The sequence below is a fragment of the Aureobasidium pullulans genome, assembly GCF_000721785.1.
Source record: "Aureobasidium pullulans EXF-150 unplaced genomic scaffold scaffold_5, whole genome shotgun sequence".
In the NCBI taxonomy this organism is placed as follows: Eukaryota; Fungi; Ascomycota; class Dothideomycetes; order Dothideales; family Saccotheciaceae; genus Aureobasidium; species Aureobasidium pullulans.
Window position 1 is genome coordinate 1,332,672 of NW_021941025.1, and position 19,727 is coordinate 1,352,398.

The 19,727-nt window shown below is 50.4% G+C and overlaps 8 protein-coding genes across 8 annotated transcripts; 2 read left to right on the forward strand and 6 right to left on the reverse strand.

Moving 5' to 3' along the window:
• Positions 1 to 932: 932 nt before the first annotated feature.
• M438DRAFT_344142 (uncharacterized protein) lies at positions 933 to 1,403 on the reverse strand. Its single transcript, XM_029905144.1, has one exon. It carries the CDS (start codon positions 1,389 to 1,391, stop codon positions 1,095 to 1,097), a length of 297 nt encoding a protein of 98 aa, XP_029762928.1. The 5' UTR covers positions 1,392 to 1,403; the 3' UTR covers positions 933 to 1,094.
• A 1,262-nt stretch (positions 1,404 to 2,665) lies between these two features.
• Positions 2,666 to 6,201, reverse strand: M438DRAFT_293506 (uncharacterized protein). Its single transcript, XM_029901821.1, has 2 exons — positions 4,654 to 6,201; positions 2,666 to 4,602 (listed from the first exon to the last, which is right to left on the reverse strand). Exons 1-2 carry the CDS (start codon positions 5,945 to 5,947, stop codon positions 2,987 to 2,989), a joined length of 2,910 nt encoding a protein of 969 aa, XP_029762929.1. The 5' UTR covers positions 5,948 to 6,201; the 3' UTR covers positions 2,666 to 2,986.
• A 248-nt stretch (positions 6,202 to 6,449) lies between these two features.
• M438DRAFT_404296 (uncharacterized protein) lies at positions 6,450 to 10,186 on the reverse strand. Its single transcript, XM_029909718.1, has 2 exons — positions 8,681 to 10,186; positions 6,450 to 8,633 (listed from the first exon to the last, which is right to left on the reverse strand). The coding sequence occupies exons 1-2, from the start codon at positions 10,043 to 10,045 to the stop codon at positions 6,588 to 6,590; spliced, it is 3,411 nt and encodes a 1,136-aa protein (XP_029762930.1). The 5' UTR covers positions 10,046 to 10,186; the 3' UTR covers positions 6,450 to 6,587.
• An 817-nt stretch (positions 10,187 to 11,003) lies between these two features.
• M438DRAFT_269159 (A1pp-domain-containing protein) lies at positions 11,004 to 11,630 on the reverse strand (the record flags this gene model as incomplete). The annotated part of the gene is made up of 1 exon (XM_029900310.1): positions 11,004 to 11,630. The coding sequence occupies one exon, from the start codon at positions 11,628 to 11,630 to the stop codon at positions 11,004 to 11,006; it is 627 nt and encodes a 208-aa protein (XP_029762931.1).
• A 1,829-nt stretch (positions 11,631 to 13,459) lies between these two features.
• M438DRAFT_373258 (uncharacterized protein) lies at positions 13,460 to 14,379 on the forward strand (the record flags this gene model as incomplete). The annotated part of the gene is made up of 2 exons (XM_029908407.1): positions 13,460 to 13,654; positions 13,711 to 14,379. The coding sequence occupies 2 exons, from the start codon at positions 13,460 to 13,462 to the stop codon at positions 14,377 to 14,379; spliced, it is 864 nt and encodes a 287-aa protein (XP_029762932.1).
• Positions 14,380 to 14,961: 582 nt separating this feature from the next.
• On the forward strand, positions 14,962 to 15,867 carry M438DRAFT_315527 (UPF0047 domain protein). The gene is made up of 2 exons (XM_029902658.1): positions 14,962 to 15,326; positions 15,435 to 15,867. The coding sequence occupies exons 1-2, from the start codon at positions 15,145 to 15,147 to the stop codon at positions 15,685 to 15,687; spliced, it is 435 nt and encodes a 144-aa protein (XP_029762933.1). The 5' UTR covers positions 14,962 to 15,144; the 3' UTR covers positions 15,688 to 15,867.
• Positions 15,868 to 16,018: 151 nt separating this feature from the next.
• Positions 16,019 to 16,942, reverse strand: M438DRAFT_344146 (lactobacillus shifted protein). Its single transcript, XM_029905145.1, has 3 exons — positions 16,584 to 16,942; positions 16,263 to 16,430; positions 16,019 to 16,200 (listed from the first exon to the last, which is right to left on the reverse strand). The coding sequence occupies exons 1-3, from the start codon at positions 16,917 to 16,919 to the stop codon at positions 16,069 to 16,071; spliced, it is 636 nt and encodes a 211-aa protein (XP_029762934.1). The 5' UTR covers positions 16,920 to 16,942; the 3' UTR covers positions 16,019 to 16,068.
• Positions 16,943 to 17,232: 290 nt separating this feature from the next.
• On the reverse strand, positions 17,233 to 18,596 carry M438DRAFT_269898 (uncharacterized protein; the record flags this gene model as incomplete). Its single annotated transcript, XM_029900349.1, has 3 exons — positions 17,233 to 18,192; positions 18,240 to 18,365; positions 18,429 to 18,596. The coding sequence occupies 3 exons, from the start codon at positions 18,594 to 18,596 to the stop codon at positions 17,233 to 17,235; spliced, it is 1,254 nt and encodes a 417-aa protein (XP_029762935.1).
• Positions 18,597 to 19,727: the final 1,131 nt, after the last annotated feature.

The window sequence follows — 19,727 nt, forward strand, 5'->3', positions numbered from 1 at the left end:
TCCTGGTCGAAGTGGAAGGCGAAAGTGTGACGCTCTTGCTTTCGAGGCAGGAGGAGTTGGTGTTGATCACCGCTTCCCTAACAAGCGTCGAGTATTTGCTCGAGCATGGTAAGTGCACTTGTGTTGCACCTGCCTTTAGCACTCAGATCAAGATGAAGTTGACGAAGAGCATCGCAAAGCCAACAAACGAAGCGCATGTGGTGTTGAGTATACGGTTTGAGGCACAGAGTGGTAGGAATCGATACCAATATCTGGAATCATCATAGGATGTCGTGATTAATGACTAGTACCCCCTAGGCATAGTCGTTTGATTGCAGACTTCATCCTCCGTCAAAGAAAATGTATTTGACAGTAGCAGAAGATGCTCAGAATAAGATGACATTGGAGATTGGGAGTTGTCGGCTGATGAACGAAATCAGCAACGAGAAGTCTAAGATACATCGGGGCGTGATAGTGTATTCAAGCATCATCAGCGTCAGTACTCTGGGTCTGACCTCGAACTATCATGAAGACCGCAGGGATAGCAAATACATCTTTGACAGACAGAAGTGAGCAAGCCAAGATCCACCTCCAACCCCATCACTCCTTCACTTACTTCAAACCCTCATAATTCCACCAACTTCACATCCTTCCATGAAGATCGGGGGTTTAGCCCAATTGGACTGGCCTCATCAACTTCTGAATAAACCTCTCCAAAGTCTCGAGCATAAATAGAATCCAGGGGTTGTGAGTTCGACTCAGGCCTTGGTTGGTCGCGTCGACAGACTTTGGTATAAAAGATGTTTCCCGCAGCGGTTTTTTGCTGCTGCTTTGGTTGCTCCTTCTTTTGTTGAACTTTGTTGTACTGCAGCGCTGGTGTTTTGATTGAATACGATGGACAGTTTGAACCGTCTGATGTAGATGTGTCATGTTGATTCTAAAGGATGTTCTTTCCGCCATTGCAGTTATGATTAATTTTGAACTATCTACACTTATCCATGACTTGACTAATTTGTACCACGTCTCCTGCATACCGCACAAGCAACAATGCAAGTAAGTAGGCCATTTAGTACAAGTTTCCTTTTCGACAATCATTTTCCTCCGACACAAACCATCTACTCGTCCCAATAATGATAGTACTGAGGAGCAGCAGCATCCGTGACCTTAAGCACCATCTCAAACGCATGGCATCGAAGTAATCCACCAGAATACACAGCATAATCATCATCACCACTCTGACAAGCACTCCAATCAACCGTAGGCGCCACCGAGCCCTCCCCCTTAGCCTCAACATTAACAAGCTTAACATTCCCACCCCCCAAATCCTCAGTCCTGAATTGAAAGACATCGGCATTAGCACTGATGATACCACCTTCAGTGCCATTGGTGCTCGCTTTGGCGTATTCGGGCATGCCGTAAGAGAGGTAGATGGCTTGACCGCCTTGCTGCAGGACGCCCATCCACCAGCGGTTGTCGCCGGTGGGACCGGTGATGATGGTGTGGTTGTACGTTTCAGGGTTGTCGAGGCCCCATGGAGGAGGGATGAAGGTTGTTTGTCTGCCGACGTAGAAGCGACCGTCGACGGCGTTGATGACTCGGTCGGTAGATGGATCACCGCCGTAGCGTGCATAAGGGATGTATGCTTGTGCCGCCAGAATGGTGGGCAAGACGCTCACGAGAGCGGAGAGACTCAGGGCAAGCTTCATGATTTCGATGGTTGGTAAGAAGTGACCTGTTGTGAGAAGGAAAAGATATGGACTTCAGAAATGAAGTCTGGGACTACTCCTTTTATACACACATCGTGTGTGAAGTTCGCTTCCTCGAAGCTCGCAACTATCGTACAACGCGAACTGTGGATACGTGCATATTTTGAAGGAAGTGGAAAGACGCACGAGAGATATCCGAGTCCTGTCAGGTTCTCTTAGCAAGCTAGTAGTCTGCCAGGCCAATCACAATTGATCACCTTAATCAATACCCGTATACCTAACGTTACGAACACCCCGAAGCACGTATAAAAGGCCGTCGACGAACTTGGTAGGATTTTTCTTATATGAATCCTCATGCGGAGTTATTCTTAGGAGGTCTTTAACGTAAGACTAAGCCCTATACAGGCTTCGTATCCAAGGGTTAAGCGGTTATTAATAGGCATAATCATGTCGATTAGTATAGTAGATTCTTAGCTTGCTGAGAGAACCTAACATGACTCGAATAAATGGATCAGATCCTTTGGTAAACCTGCATTGCCTTGACCTGGCAAACGTCGTTGAACGCCTCTCAATCCGGTCCTAATGTGTCGAGTCGCGTCGAAAGATCTCGCTCTCTAATTCCAGTGGTCTGCATCGTCTGAATACGGGAGGAGCAAAGAATGCAAGCTTAGTGCTGGCGGCTACTTACTCTAGCATATCATGTCGTGGTTTAGGTGACCCTGAGAGGCGCCCGTGGTGGTGAGGTCGAATTGACGTGTTTTGTCAAAAGCTTCAACAGGCAAGTGGTCAAAGAAGCTCGCTGGTTGGTTGAAGAGCGCTTGCCAAGTTCAAGTAAACCCTGTGCCACTCAACCAACATCGCACCACCCGAATCGAAACAGTTCCACCACCTCGCGAGCTCGTATAAGAACCGGGTTGCGAGGTGATGCAACAGACTGCAACGATTGCTCTGCAATAGTGTTGACACCTTTTGTACTGCAGCACCAGACTTGAAATTATCAAAGAATAATGGATTATTGTATATACATTTTCGATCATATGAATAACTCAGGTGCATGAGTTGGATGTAACAGAACTAACCAAAACGAGAACGCTCGTGATATGGTAAAATCGCCAAGTAACCCGTCAATGAAGACACATGAATACAGCCATCCCAGAAGAAAACCCAAGCCGCATCATGATGCATCCCTTTGGCTGGGGGCGGCGAAGCCCAATGCCCTGTTAACGCCGAGAAACTCCTCATGTAATATGTACACCCATGCTTTATGATCATAATTAGACATGCGAAGGGAGCAAGTCACATCATGATGCCTTGTCCGCTCCGCTCTTCTCCTTGGCTGCTTGGGAAGCAGTCTTTTTCACATTCAATGCGGCTGGGAAATATTCCTTGATTCCCTTGTCCAGCGTCTTCAAGCCCAATGGCTTGACGAAAAACTCATCAGCACCAGCGTCGTAGCTAGCTTTTTTGTCAGCTACACTGTCCTGGCCCGTCACGATGAACAACGCTGCTCTCGCTAGTGATTTTTCTTTTTCCATTTGCCGGATCCGTTGTGTGGCCTCGATACCATCGCACACGGGCATTTGTAAATCCATGAGGATAAGGTTGATGGGTTGTGTGTCGATAGCTTCTTCGAAAACAGCCACTGCTTCCGCACCATCCATGGCGGTGCTGTACTTGATTTTCCGCTTTTCGCAGTACATGCGCATAATTCGCAGGTTGACGAGATTGTCGTCGACCAACAGCGCCATTGGCTCCGCAGCGGCAGGGTCGGTATGGTCCTCGGATCCCGAAGTGCGGTGTGCATCATTCTGATTAGCTAGACCTGTTGCAGTCTCGCCTGCTTCAGGATCTGAGTTCAATCGCTTGTAGATTGAGTCTATTTCTGTTGTGATTTCTTCGAGACGAGTTGTCAAGAAAGGTCCAGAGAAAAATCGAACCTCGTGAGCACCATGGAGCTTGTCTGTCGTTGCACCGGCAGGCGTTAAGCACAACGCGACATGTCTAGTGTCGAGCGCGGCAGTAAAATTACGGAATTCATCTGCATCTGGCGTATATGTCAGGATGATGAGGGAATCCTCGGGTGTTTCGGCGTCCTCGAATCCTCTATGCTCCAGGTAGGATGCGAAATGAAGTACGAGCTCCGGTCGTTGTGATTTGGGGGGCACAACGTGGAATTTCCTAGGAATGTCCTTCAGTCCCGCTCCGAAAGGAATTGGACGTGGAATGGGGCAAGCAAAGCCTGGATTGAGAAATTCAGCGCGGAACAAAGAGCCATGATCGGGTGAGTTCTGTCTGGAGGAGATCAAGCTAACACTGCCGTTCATTGCATTTGCAATTTTGGCTGAAAGCGTGAGTCCGAGACCTGCGCCTCTTGTATGCGTATCCACTTTCTCGTAGGCCTCGAAAATTCGTTCCTGATCTTCGAGTGGAATACCACGTCCAGTATCCTTGATATCGAACGTTAACCGTGTGTAGTCAGGCGAAGCACTAATGACAACAATAACGGCTCCGCGGTCAGTGTATGACAGGGCGTTCTGAATAAGTGCCTGAATACACTCTTTCAAGAGAGAAAGATCCATCACAATCATGCTGTCGTCGCTTCCTAGTCGGTTTTCAAACATGACAGAGATCTCCGAAAGCTCGTGCTCTGGTATGGATTGGTGTACCTCGTAGATGATATCGGCTTCGATATGATTCAAGATTAGTAGGGAGGCAGGCTCTAAGGAGCCCCCAGCCTCCTCAGACCAACGATTTAGTTTGAGCATATTGTTGACAGTAGACATCAGTTCTCGACCAGAGTCCCTGATAGCACTCAGAACCGAAGAAGGATTCAGGCCGGAAGAGCCGACAGAGAGCATGTCTCTGCTGCTAAGCTCCTCAAACAGTAGCTCGCAAGAGCCCAGAACACCGTGGATGGCTAAGATGAATGTCAGTCGTGCTGGAGGTCAAAGTAACCAGGGGAACTTACGTGTTCTAAGTTGATGTGTGATACCACGTAGAAAAGCTTCCTTGGCTGTGAGCGCCTCCCTAAGGCGAGTTTCTTGGACAGTATCCGCCATTAACATGGCACACTTTTCAACAAACCAAGAATCGACATCATCAAAAACGAGCTGAACGTTTGTTGAGCTGAGAATGAGGTATTTGGTAGTTGGTATCTTCTGACAGGGATGCACAATGGCGCGCACTGTGGAATCAGCGGAGAGCTGAGTGTGATTTTGGGTAACGATCAGATGCTCAACGAGCTCAGTGTCCTCCCAGAGACCATCTTGAAAATCTTCGTAGCAGGCTGGAGCATGATGAGGTAGTATGATGGTATCGTTAGGCAATATCTCTTGAATATCGACGATTGCGCCGGGGTAGACTTGGGCAAGAACCTTGAAAACGTGGTTCTTGACATCCTCGGCAGATCTGTATTGGTGGGTCAGAGCGACAAGGTCCGCCATGACTTGTCGTTGACGTCTGCGAGCCTCTCGAGCACGGCTAACGATCTCACTTGCCATCATATCGGCAAAGCGCACCAAGGCATCTTGCTGACTAGATGTAAGGGGAGGACGCTCAGAATTCGACGCAATGCAAAGACTCCCCAGAGCAACATCTTCGCCGGTGTCAGCCTTGCAGCGGAGCATGGCACCGGCATAACTGCGCAGGCCGCCTTCCTCGACATGGGGCGACCCCTTGAAGCACCAATCGCTAGCCATGTTAGGCAACATGAAGACAGAGCCAGGCGGCTGATTGATGGTATGCGAGCATGTGCTCTCCCTGCGCGGCAGAATGGCCAATGGTAAACCAGCAGTAGCGACGCGTGTGTAGACGTTCTCGCTGAGCAAGCCCATTATGGCGAATTCCCAGCCCATGAAAGCCTGAACTAGATCCAACTTCTGCTGTAGACCCAACAAAAACTCCTTGTCTTCCAGCAGGTTGCTGCCATTGGTATAGTACCAGAACAAGGTAAGGCGGAGACGTTCATTCTCGGACAGTGAGGGCATCAAGTAGTGGTCCTGAAAGTCGTCGGGTTGGGTGGGCGCCTCATCGGTGATGGAAGTGGGTGTGCGAGTGGTATAGTTCAGGCCGTGAGAGACAGGATTGAATTCGGCAATGGGCTGGCTCGCAAGAGTCTTGTCGAAGACAGGCCCAACGTTGCGCGGTCGCAATGGCAGAGAGCGGGCATCTGGCAGGCTCGATGGCCCTTCGGCTCTCGGAAAATGGGCTTGGTAGATGGAATGCGACGAGTGCGACGTCTGAGAGGACCGCCGCGACGCCATTGTGTGTTATTGTGCCTCTGCTCGCATGGGTGACAGCCTCCGGCATGCAAAGTCTGAAGTTTTTGGCCTTTTCTCTGCTCTTTCCCTGCTTAACACTTCCCAGGCCGGCGTACGTCGTCGTGACAGGCAATCGCAATCCACTGAACAAAAGGATCATTCGTCCGGCTCTCGAAGGCAGTATTGGTCCTCTCGGCCCTCTCTCGTTCTTTCCTACTCTTCCTCGGTGCTCGTCTCCGACACCGACACCGATTCCCGATTTTGAAACAGGGCTAGCGAGGGCCTGGGCCCTAACTCCGCTGTCGCTCTTCCGATTTCGCGTCACGCTTTTCATGGTTCGCGCGCGCGACATTGCTTGGCTCCAATCACAGCCATGCCGTACTGCACTTCCCAAACCTTTTTCGCTTGGACAAAACCTGTTTCGATCCTGATGGGAATCCAAAATACGATGCATGGCATATTCTGGCGAGCGACCTTCTCAAACATCTGTTTCTGCAGCGGCTGCCTGTTGGATCTCGACACACGTGAAGACATTCGTCTCAAGTCGTCATGTGCAGGTATTACATTAGATAAATAGGTGCTACTCACTATGCTCATGTAGGAGCTTTGGTTTCCTAGACTCCGTCAACAACGTTGCCAATCATCACTCCTGAGTGCCTTGGTCTTGTCCCACAACCCTAACATCATCTGCCTGAGACAATCTCTCAATCTCCGTCTCGATTCCCAATACCCAATGGTCTCTTTCTGTTCGACTCCTCGCTTTGAATACTATTGCCCGCCCTGTAGTGCCCAGCTGCGACACTCTCTTCAGCTTGTTACGTGCACCCCCACTCTTCTGCTGCCCTTCGCTGCCGTCTTCTTCTCTCGCTCTGAACCATCCCTTGTGTTGTCCGGTCCATAGTACAAACGTAGTCATGGCATCATCGTCTGCACTAGCCCATCCGTCTTCGAGATACATGCGCGGAAGAGCATCATTACCAGGTCGATTATTGTCGAATGTGCGGTTCTGGTATAGCAAGTCATTCGCAGTAATGAGACCAGAGTAGAGATAGCAGCCGCGAAGGTCGATGGATGCAATGCGTTCGTGGTGGATGTGAGAGACCTTCTTACCCGTAGTGCTTCGTACTGTGTCTTTAAAGACCAGAAGATGACCATGACAAAGGATAACATGGCAACGTGAGAATGTGCCGTGGACACGGGGTTTGCGGAAGAGTATCCCTGAGCGGTGGATCGCGCGGCAGTTTGATATACCGCACACGTTGTACAGCTCAGGTGATGCGAAAGATTTCGTGACCTCCCACTTGTGCGCGAACATGCCGACGTACGCTTCTGCTTGCATATCAAGGTTCAGTGTGTCCAGATTTTGCTGACGGACCAACTTGAACAGAGCCAAATCTTGAAAAGCTCGTCGCGTCCAGTATTTGGCCAAGGCTCGGAGGCGTTTTATCCACTCCTTCTTGGTTGCCTTACTGAAAGCTTGTAAGCGTACGACTAGTCCGTTGCGCATGAGAAGTTCGAATGTTCTCTCGTCGTCGAAGTCTTTTGTCGTACCATCATCATGATGGCTGTCCTCGACTTCCTCATCGAAGTCGACTTGAAGGCCCTCATCTACAGCTTCATCGGCTGGTGTTGCACCTCTGATAGCGTTACGGACTTCCACTACGTCCGCCAGATTGATGAAACCGTCGCAGTCTAGTAATGACAGTGCATTACGTTCTGCCTCATCATAAGCATCGCGGTCGTGCCTCTTTCTGTCTTCAGCATCGTTCGCAGATCCTGCCAACCACGCTACAGTGTCACCAAGTAATGGGAAGGGATTGACTGCATATATCAGAGGGATCTTCTCTGCAATCTGCTTGGCGCTTGGTATGTTCGAGTTCTCTTTCATCGGCATTTTGGGCGGCGGTGGCGGTTTTGCTTTGGCTGGTCGCAGAAAGAGCAAGTAGTTGTTCTGCGTGCTGAAGTATAGCCTCTTGTAGAACAACTTTCCGAACTTCTGCTCATTTCCTTTCTGCGATGTCAGGCGGATGAGAAAGCCTTCGACAGGAGCAGGCTCCTGCATGGATTCACCACTGGCCATCTTGACGGAAACCGGATAGTGTTGTTTAGGCCGCAATTCTAATTCGTGAGTCCGTTGAAGCGCCATCGTGCCGTACATCTTATGCTCGTTGATTCCATGCACCCATTCCAGTCGGTCGTAACGCTTCCAAGCAAGACCAATCTTTGATTTGTGACCCCATATCTTGAGTATGTCATCCCACTCCGGATTTTGAGCCAACATGTCGAAACAACGATCAATGATCTTTGATGCGATGGCTCTCTCAGCTTGCATGGCCTTGGCAATAGCAGCCTCATCACCGTCTGCAGCTTGTTGTAATGCTTCTGACGATTCAAGCTCTTCAAATGGGTTGTCGAGTCTGAGGCCAACGCTCAGGTCTGGTATGTTGATATGGAGGGTACGCGGTCGATGTAGTCCGAGTACACCTCGTAAGAACGTGTACCATTCTACAGCACTGGGAGTTGTTTGTGGTCGGAGGAAACAAATGATGGTTTGAGGGCCTTTCGCTTGCCAGAGTACGAGAGTTTTGTCCAAACTGCTGTAGAGGTTGACTTTGAGCTTCGTGGGGTCCAGCAAGATTTGATGTTTGAAACGTTTCTTGGTCTTGCTCTCATTTGTGGCGGGAATGACCTGGATGAATTAGTACCAAATTTGCTGATTGATGCCTTCATACTTACTCTGGTTTTGTACATCTGCAGACACAGGACTGCATCATCCTCGTGGCTCTCTCGACATACAACCATGAACTCTCTCCACTTTTCAGTAATTCGTGTCTCGACTCGTTGGCTGTCTTTCTCGTCGTAATCATCGTTGGGTTGTTCCGAGCCAGTTGTGATGTCAAGACGAACGAGCATTTTCTCCACTTTCACAATCTCTCCATCCTTGAGCTTTCCTCGTGTGAATCTTCTAGACAGCCGTTTGCGAGTGCCTTGTGCCATCTTAGCTCGCACCTGCATCTCTTGCTTCAAGACGGGGTTTTCTGGAATATTGAATCTGACAAGGCCAGGAGACCTAAGCTCAGCATTGTTGGCATTCCCAGTCCCCACGTCTTGCGTTGTTTCTTGCTGCCCTCTAGCATTCTCCCCGGTGCCTGCTGCATCTTTCCCAGCCATGCCCTGATCTAGTTGCTGACTATGTTGGGAGCCGAGAAGGAACGTGTCGGAAGTTGTAGGTCCTGGAGTCATGGGAGTTGTTGTTTCAAAGGAAGCACTACTTCGCTCTTCACCAGCTCGAGGGCTGTTCCTTGGCGTGGAGCCGTCATCACTGGGGGAGACAGGCTGCATCGGAGAAACAGCACCTGGTTCATCCATAATGATTGAGCCACCGTCGGAAGCGGTAACGAAAGACGTGTCCGAGGTCTGACGCCTGCGAAATGTATCCGTGGGGCGCGAAGTCATGTAATCAGACTGCCCGTCGCCGGGTCTGGGGGTAGCCAAAGGCGTTGGTGTGGAAGGAGAAGTCACAGTATGAGCGGTTGTGTATGAGGATAGCACCTCCTCGTTGCCTTCAGCCTCTTTCAAAAGACCAGGGTCGCTTGGTCCTGCTCTTGGTATATCAAGAGCGACCGGCGCTCTGATTGTAGCTTCTCCATCTGACTCGGCGCCGTCTTCAACCTCATCGATGGTTGATATTATGTGCAGTCCTCCCCCTCCAGAACCTTGGCCCTCTCCATTCTCGTCATCGTCATCGTCCTGGTCGGCGTCTCCATCGACGTTATCGGGTTGAGGGAAGCTTGCTCGGTATGCAGCAGATGCGCTCGGGACGTCGAGACCAGTAAGACGACGGCGGCGGTCAACGTTGGACGAAGCAGAGAACGACGGGGCTTTGGACGAATGATGGATACCCAGGTAGTGTTTGTACCATTCTTTGCGATGGCTCCTGAGCCAGCCCTCGGGAATGGGACCGATGAAGCAACGACGAGTGGTGATGTAGAGGTGCTCGGGAGTTGCGTGTCTGAGACGGTGAACGGTATAGGAATTCGTAGAGTCGTCACCTCCCAATGACCCGATGGCTGCTTGTAGAGTCGCTTCTGGGTCGGCCATGTATCCAGCCGAAGCGGAAGGGGTCAACGAATAGTATCAACAAGAATGGAAAGGAAAAAGAAAAAGAATATACATTAGAGAAGGAGCTATTGCGACGTTATACTCATTATAGGGCCAAGAGGGTTGTTGACCGGTTTTGGGGGTGTTCACGGTTGAGGAAGGTGCTTCAGCCCGCGGGGGTCGCGACACGCACCGAGAAGCGGCAGATCAACGACGCAATCAAGCAAGATTTGACATTCTAGGTCGATCGAATTTTTACATGAAACACTTCTCCAGCATCTTCTGATTTACCGACATCACACTGTTCGAACTTGTCAAAGGATTATCAGAAGCAGACATTCTGCATCTACGGATGGTTGATTCGTTATTTCATGACTGCATGGGACATTTCAGAAGAGCCGCTGTGACCCCTTCTCCTATCCTTTTGTGGGCGCCTTCTGCTACAACAACATGATAGCAAGTTGTCCCTCTAATCCTTTTGTTGATGGTCGGTCTTGAGCTTCTTTGCGTCGGGCAGATCGTGCTCTCCTGGCACCGTGGTAGGAACGTCAGGGAGATCGGGCATGTTTTGACCAGTCTCGTTCTCGTTCTTGGTCTGGTCTGCGTCAACGGGTTCGCTCTTGCTCTCGTGGACCTGGTCGTTGGTTCCATCCATGCTCTCATATGCCACCTCGTTGGTCTTGTTCTTGCTCTCCTGGGCCTCCTCGTTGGACTCGTCTTTGTTCTTCTGCTCCTCAACCTCCTCGATCTTGCTTTGGGAGTTGGTCGCGTTCTGAACCTTGCTCTGCTCTTCGACTTCTTTGCTCTTGCTCTGGGTGTCGAGTTCATCCTGGTTCTCGCTCTTGCTCTTACTCTGGGTGTCGCGTTTACTCTGTTCTTCGCTCTCCTCGGCCGGTGGGAAGTATTTTCTGCGCAGCGCGTTAATGACAGGTAAAGACGGATTGTACGCTCACAATACTCACGGCAAGCACTCGTAGTAGGCGTCCTGGTCCTTCTCCATGAAATTGCAGAAGATGATGCGATCGAGCTTGTCGGCCTTAGTGTCAGTGTCGAGCCACTTCTTGACCTCGCCAATAGCAGTCTCTGCTGCCTCTTTGCTAGGATAACCATAGACACCGGTGCTCAGTGCGCTGAACGCGACGCTCTTGCAGCCGTTCTCGGCGGCCAGATCAAGCGAGCGGCGGTAACATGACTGGAGCAGGCTGGTATGCTGACCATGCTTCTTAGTGCGCCAGTAAACGGGACCGACAGTGTGGACGACCTTCTTGCATGGCAATTCGTAACCATCAGTGATCTTGGCGTCGCCTGTGTCGCAACCGTCAAGTGTCTCGCATTCGTACAAGAGTCCTCTGCCGGCTGCGCGGTGAATGGCGCCATCAACACCACCGCCGCCTAGCAAAGACTCGTTAGCTGCGTTGACGATTGCATCGACTTCAAGCTTTGTAATGTCGGTGCGGATGACACATATCCTGTCGTTGTAGGCGCTGCTGGCTCCCGACACTGTTGAAGCTGCCGGTGCGAGATGCTTGAGCTTGTACAAGCTTGTGAGAGTTGGGATCTCTTTGAGTGTCTTGATAGGAGCCATATTGATGTGTGATGGATATGGTTGTTGAGTTGATGTTTGGAAAGCGTGTAAACTTCCAGCCTGATCAGTGATTGTTGACGCAAACGGAAACCGTTGCTTTCACATGTCAGATTCTTCGAGCTTTGACCACACCTTAAACGAGTGACACCCGCGCCACACGACGCCACAGATGAAAGTGTGACTTCCTTGCTCGTTTAAATCGACAACGTGGATGCAATAATTGCATGATCGAACTCTCTCCCGGCTGTTGTGGTGCCTTTATCCAAAGACAGGCAAATGTTACGACCTTTTTGGACATGATGCCATGTGTATGGGGTCAAGAATGTGGTTCTCAAACTCCAGAACCATGCCATCGTTCTATGGCCGCACAGACAAAAGAGAACAAGTGTCGGTATTGGAGCAAGTCTCCTTGAGGCATACACTTGTTCCTCATCATGATATGAAAGATTTCATTATTCTCGCTTTGGGCAAGCACTTAACTTCCAACACTCCGAGAGAACTTAGTCCATGAGAGATTGGTGGATGTTCTCGTACGTGAGACGAGCTAGAGTATTGACAGAGCTCTGTGCTGGAGACGTGATACTGCTTGGAATCTTATATCGATATCAAACCGTTAATGTTTAGCAGGGCTTGATGAGGTTGTGTATGAGTGTGAGAATATCTCAACGACACGTTGAGTGCTGAATGACCAATTCGACCTGCCTAATCTCACGCATTGATTCCCGTGAAAGTGTGCATGTGGATATGTCGACATCGTAGCGTTGCAGACATTGAGTGAGAAGCCGAGATGATCAAAAAGAAATTTGTAGTGATGATTTGTACATCTAATGTTGAGTATGCTGTTTGCTGATCTTCGTTGCATCATCTTCCGAGATGCAATCTTGAGCAACCTCTCATCCTGATCACCGACTGTGGATTGACGAGCGAGCATATATCAAGCAGACTAAGGAAAAGCATTGCGAAAAGTGCTGGGTAGCTCTTAGGGCCGTGAAAGACCACAAGGCTATATAGTTATGTTCAAACCATCAACAACGATACAAGAGAATATTTGGGCAGCGGTCTTCCAAGTTGATCAGATGCCGTGCTTCTCCATGGCAACGGCGGTATGCAAGAATTTGAACCAAGTCGTGGAGCGACCAATTTTCCGCACAGCCTTGTCGAACGGACGCTCGTTGCCTAGGACATCGGGAATTTCTGAAGGGCTCGAGACCAAAACTTCCTCCTCTGTGTGCTTGTCGACATTGTTAGATCAGTTGTGTTTCGAGCGGGCATCCTTTCTTCTTCGAGTATCTGTATCATTACAAGCATTCACTATGAGATACAAGTCTGAGTGGTATAGAGGGCGCGCGCCTTCACCTGTCGACTCGACTCACATCCTTATCAGAAAGACAGTGACGAAGGAGAAAACCAGCAACTGGGACTGGGGCCGAGCAAGTCAAGCAAGCAGTGTGAGCTCGATTTCAGAGGCACCTCGTTCTGCTTCACCTCTCAAGGTCGCCTTCTTCCGCTCAAGCTCTCGTTCACGTTCGCGTCATCGCCGCTCAACTTCCCACACGCACCATCACACATACCACAACCACAACCACTACCGCGACGACGACCAAGACGATTTCCATTCTCGCGCACATTGGCAATCGGCAGACGAGCACCGACATCACCGACGCCATAGCCGGCGTTACAGCGAGAGCGCGCCGCGTGTCGAAGAGAAGGAAATCGTTCACACTCAAAAAAGCAGCCAGCGTCGTCACAAACATTCACTTCCAGTCGCTTCTCATCAACTCTGCCCACCTCCAATCCTCCTCGCAGTTCCAATCAGACCGTCGCGCAAAATGGAAGAAACCGGCGGATTCACTTACGAGGAGTGGTGCAAGAGACGCGAGTGTGTCGCTGTTCCTACCGAGACCATCGCTCCCAAGTCATCCATCTCGAATCGCTCCAACAACACCCGTCACAGTGAGGTGTCCGACCAAGAGAACGCCTACCGTTACGTTCCTATGAGAGAGCCCGGTCCTCAGGACGCTGTTGTAAGTTTTTTTGACAAAAGATCTTTGGCGCAAAAAACTTACCTTCATCTCATCAGCCCATCGCATACGCCCTCTATCCTCAGCCCGGCTACACTTACATGTACCCTCCTCAGCAGCTGCAGGCCATGGCTGCCCCTCCTCCACCAGCACCCGCCCCGGCTGTTGTTGCTCCTTCAGCCCACTCCAAGAAGGAAGAGGCACACTACCATCACTACACCCATGAGCGTGTACGTGAGAGATCAGTTCGTCCCATCTCTGAGCCTCCTACCATTGAAAAGGTCGCCTCTCCCAAGGCTGCACCCCTTCCAGCCGTTCCCCAAGTCACCATGGCTGGCATGACTTACGGTGCTTACCCCTTCGGCTTCCCCGGCACCGCCGTTCCAGTCGCTTATGCCATGCCCAACTACCCCGTTCCTATGAACTCTGAGACCGCCAGCACCGTTACTCCCAAGGCCACCAAGGATCGTGTCTGGGTCGGTCGTACCAAGAAGCAAGTCGACGAGGACAACGCCAAGATCGCTCACAAGGAAGGCGTCTACAAGCCCAACGAGATGGTTCCTAAGGGCGCCTCTTCCGACCAGCTGTTCTGGGTCATTGAGCCCGACAACACCAACACTTTGCGCAATTTCCGTACCATCGAGGATGACCTTCAGCCTGGAAAGTGGAAGATCGACCCTAGATACGGCAACGCATACTTTGTGCGTGACAAGCCTGAGAAGTCTTGATGATGCACCTGAAGCCATCGCATTCCTGCCCGGGAGGACGTTTCTTCTTCACCGAGGCATGGCCTTCTCTTTCGTGGAGTCTGAGACGTGGAGGATGAGAGGGAGATGACAAGGGCAGGATAAGGGAATGATGAGGAGATGATGAGACGATGGAAAGAGAGACACACAGCTAACCAAAGTGGACTTGCTGGCACACTATATGAGAAGCTTTCGGGTTTGCTTCTTTTCGATGGAGGTTTTCATTTTCTGCTTTCTTTCTTTCTGGCTTTGCTGCAATCCTTTTGCTTGAACAACATACAGCGGCCGTCGCATGTAACAACACGAACTAATTTGGACGCGACCAGCGCTTATTGCTGCGTTCCATATCACACGAATTCAAAAGCTTCTTTACCTCCTTCCAAGTGATTGCCGATATCGTGACAGTGGTTGTGCTTTCAGTAGATAGAGGAAGGAATGAAGGAGGAAAGGTCAGCAGCCGACGTCGCCGAAAGAAAGCGGCTCTCGAGATCAGACCAATGACGTCGGCACATGGCTCTCGCAAAACTTCCATCCGATCATCATCAAATGCCCACCAACACAAACACCCACGCGACAAACGCATACCACTTCCCCGTCCTCCTCGGCATCTTCATCCTCGCCTTCTTTCCCGGTCTCATCGGTCCAATCTTCGCTTCACCCTTCACACTACTCAGCTACAGTTGCTCGCTACTTCCTTGGGCAGCATCTACCCCACCACCGACACAACCTACACCACATACCACAACCATGTCTTGGACGCAAAAGCAATTCACCCTGCCTGCCAAGAGCAGAGGCAGTTATCTCATCACTGATCAAGTGATGGAGAAGGTGCCAGAGATCAAGGATTACAAAGTCGGCATCTTGCAGCTGTTTGTTCAGCACACCAGTTGCGCCTTGTCTTTGAACGAGAACTGGGATGAGGATGTTCGGTAAGTTGCACTCCCTATATCCATCCCATCCACTGCTTTCCTCTTCTTCCCCTTCCTGCCTCATTCTTCTTACTTGCCGAATCAATGCTTACTCGAGGTGTTTTCCAGCGACGACATGTCCGACGCCCTCGACCGCATCGCCCCGGAAGACCGCAAAGGAAACCTCTACCGCCACTCGGCCGAAGGATTGGACGACATGCCCGCCCACATCAAATCCGCTTTGATCGGTGCTTCCGTGAGCGTCCCCATCACAAATGGAAAGCTGGCAACGGGCACTTGGCAGGGTATTTGGTTCTTGGAGTTCAGGGCTAGCAAGCATCAGAGAAAGGTTGTTGCTACTATTCAGGGTGAAAAGGCTTGAATGGAAGGAAGACTTCGATGCTCGAGAGATACGATTGGGAGAAGAAGTGGCTGTCCTGCTGGTCAGCACAGATGTGGACATATGATATAATGAACAAATGCCCTTTGATGCTGCAAGGCTTCAAAAGGCAAATATTATAAACGTGATCTCCGCTGTTGAAGACAATGTGTTCGTGACAACTTAGCCCATAGGGAAGAACTCACGCATGACGGGAACCTTCATTCTCGCAACACAATTCGAATCGAAAAAGCACATGTTCGGAAAGGACAAGATTCGATTTTGAACGGGTTTCATGCATGGTTGAGGTTTTTATATACACTGCAACGGAAATAGAGAAAGAGAGGCTTCAAAGGAAAGGGGGAAATAAGTTGTATATCACATTCATCGCTGTTCAAGAGGCTTGCCAGTGTTGCTCTGGTAACCCTGAGGAACCTCTGCTTCATGACCGGTAGGCTTGAGAGGGTAAGAGGTCGAAGGGAGGGACTCGAGCATCTTGCGGTTGGACTCCTTGGCCTGTAAAATGTTGTTGGAAAACGTCCAGGTTTGGGAGGAGACAGGAAAGAGTGGAAACTTACGTAGGGAAGACCGCAGTAGGTGCACCAGCATATTTGAGGTTTGTCGACGTTGATGAAGATGCGAGGGTGGCCGAGGGGACCGCCGCCGCCGTCGCACTTGACGGTGCGTTCCTTGACCCAGTTGACGGGTTGCTTGTGGATGAGCTCGATGGCTGCCATGGGACGAGGCTGTATGGGTGTTCAATCAGCCATTGCTTCTTCTCTTGTATGTATCGTCCATCTCATCCATCTCCCGCGCGCGTCCAGAAATATCCAATACTTCAATTCCTCCTCTTTTGTCTAATTTTGGTCGTGCTGAGTTGTTTTTCGGAGGTTTCTTACCTGATCGTACATGATCATCTGCTCGAATCTAGGGCCAACCATAGCCTTCTCTCTGGGCTGCTGGCTGCGACTCCAAACGGTCTCGCGGTTGGGCGCTTGCATGACGCGACGCTCCTCGCCCTCAGCAACAGACTCTTGTAGGGGCTTGTCCATGTTGCCTTCACTGCTCAAGGGCATGGCATTGGTGCTGCTGACGGGGCTGGGTGTGTCGCGGTTCTTGGGGTCGTTTGCCGGGATGGGGTTGTCGGCGAGGACGGCGGGGGTGGTGCTGAAGGGGCGGGCGTGAATGCCCTTGCAGGTGCGCAGACAGCTGCGGGTGAAGCGTGCTGGCAGCATTGTTGTGTGGATGTGTGGGTGGTGAGATATGCCGTCTCTTCAATTGTCGCTTTGGATATGCATTGAGAGGTGCTGTTACCGTGCCAAGACTGGATGAAGTCTGTGCGTTGCTGTTCCGCTCTCCGGTCTGCTCGAAGCTTTTGGTCAGCAACTCTTGCATTGCGACAACAGGTATACCAATATTACAAGTGTTTGGGAACGACTCGTTGTAACGCTTGCGCAGTTGTGGTGTTCTATCTGAGGGTAGGTTCGTTATACTAAAGACAAAGGAAACGGTCATATCTATGTTGTGTACACGTCCGAAACGACATCATCATGGAGCAGTCCGTACATCCACCCGGACGTCTCTCGTCTTGAAGATCTTCGACCTGCTTTGACGTTCACTCGGTGTCATCGAGGCTCTGACCAACGACTTCTTATCCTCCTCCTCTTCTCTGAAATCATCTTGTGCTTCCAACCTGCCAAGATCTTGCAACTCCGTCATCTCTCTCTCGTCGCCGACAGCGACCGTAGCCGTTGACACACCATACTCGGCATCGTTAAATTTTTTGAATCCTCTGTTCGCCTCTGAGCGCTCCACAAAGCCGAGTCCACTGGGTCTGCTGACCGCCTTGCCGCTGCGAGATTGACTGCTGCTTGATGATATGCCACTCCTCTTTGCCGACGACCATTTGAACATGAAAGTGTTCTTGATGAGAGAGCCAGTGGAGCTGCTTTCCGAAACCTTCCTCCAAAGCGGTCTGCATGCTGCGAGTGATGTAGCCACTATCGCAAGACCGGGTTCGATGATGCTCCAGAGTCCAGTCTCAACAGCTTGTTTGAAGAATTTGACATCCAATGTCAAGTTCGCTAGGGTGGCTACGCGGACCAAAGCGCATATCGAACTGACAGATCCAATGCAGAGTAAGAAGCCTGCTGTGAACTTCATTCCAAGTGGCATGTTTGAGTTCCACAAAACGTAGATCGGCAAGAAGGCGTAAACGAAATCGGTCAGGGTATCCAAGATTCCAAGGACGTATGTCATGATTAGTAGTGTATGATCCGGAATGCATTTCCCAGCAGCTCTGTACACGAGTTGATGATGTACGTCCGAGCCGCATCGGAACAAGTAAGTGAAGGAGTATGCAAGGCCGTAAAGAGTCATCGTAGTAGCTGTCATGTATATCACAACCCTCTGCCATCGTTGAATGACAATTCGGAGATAGAAGAAGGCGAGCGAGATCTTCAAGAAGACAACCGAAAAGACGTAGAAGATGGTGAAGAGAACAGAATCCTAAAGACATTAGCACAACAACATAATTCGGCAAGTAAAGAACATACCGTGTAGATGCTCTCAATCGCCGCAAATGCCTGCTTAGCACTACCCGAGAAGGCTTTGATCATCGATGGATCATGTTCCAGATTGATCAGCTTGATAGCGATGCCGCAGAAAACGAAGAAGAAAACCTAAAGAAGTCAGTCACTATATCTATTGGCAAGGCTGCTGTTGCCGCGAGTCTATGTACTCACCTGTGCGACGAGCAGGAAAACATCGTCTAGTCCAAATCCTTTAACAATGAATATTCGGACATACATGCGCAATGAAAGCGCTACAGATGTAAGAGGTATGAACGCTAGCGCTGCCTCCTTGAGCGCGAGCGACGATTTTCCAACGTTGGCTATAGCTGCAGGATCCATGAATACAGTAAGGGACATCCACGATCAAAGTCCTCTCCAATGCCTGGAGGGAAGGCTTCAGTTGTTATATCGTAGATCGGAGTCTTTTCCTTCGTGGCTTGCAGCTGCAGGTTGACAATGTCGGTTCGAAACTTTTGGCGAGTCAATATGCGCTCATGGTGTGGGGCGGATATTGAAAAGACACGGAAAGGGCAACCAAAATGGTATCACTAGACGGCGGAAAAAGGCAAAGAATTATACGACCTCCCAGTTCTTACCAATGAACATACCCGTACTCGACCGAGATCAAAGTGCCGTCAAGAGTGACATGATACTTCATATATCAAAACTCAAATGCAGGGAACGATGAGGCAAGCGTAAAGACCGGTCAGCTAAACGCACCCTTTTCCAACTGGATTTACCAATGCCTGCAGTGTGAGCAATCTAGGTGGGACCTTTCTGATGTCCGGGTCGTTGTGAGGACCACTCATGGGCCCTACTCAACTGATCTTGCGTGGACTATGCGCTTGACTGCTACTTTAAAGACTAGTCGTCATGACTAAAATTGTGTGGGAAGAAGAGGGACCAGGTGGCAGGGGATATGGTATGGTCATGCGAGTCAGGACGAGAAAGGGCAGAGAGATTGGCGATGCAAAGTAGCCAAGATCCATCGTGAATCAATCGGCCCTTGTTGCAGATTGAAATCTCGTGGTTAGAAGAGGCCGCCTTGCTGCGTTGGTGTTTCGGGTTGGACGTGCATATCAAAGACTGGGTCTTTGCTGGTAGTCGGCGCGTGGCGCTTCTCCTCCTCTTACTGACTTGCTCCGGCATTGCGTGAGCCTCCCGGTCCGTCCCACTGTTGTGGATTTTGACAGCTCCGTGGCTGTAACCTTAGCTTTATATCTGCATGAGGCTACGTTCGTGCTGGATTTTTGCTGATCAAGCAGTCCACACGCGAGGATGTTGGTGGCCTAAGCACATGTCGTCGCTAAAACTTACTCGGCAATGCTTCGTACATATGGGATGGATTGCGAGGCCATGCGTAAAAGGGCGCTGTAGCGCATTCGTTCAATAAAATAGACTCTGCATCTTCGTTTGCAAGGCGACGGCGAGATCTGGGCCAAGAGTGCGTCTTCCGAAGAGATTGTGTCC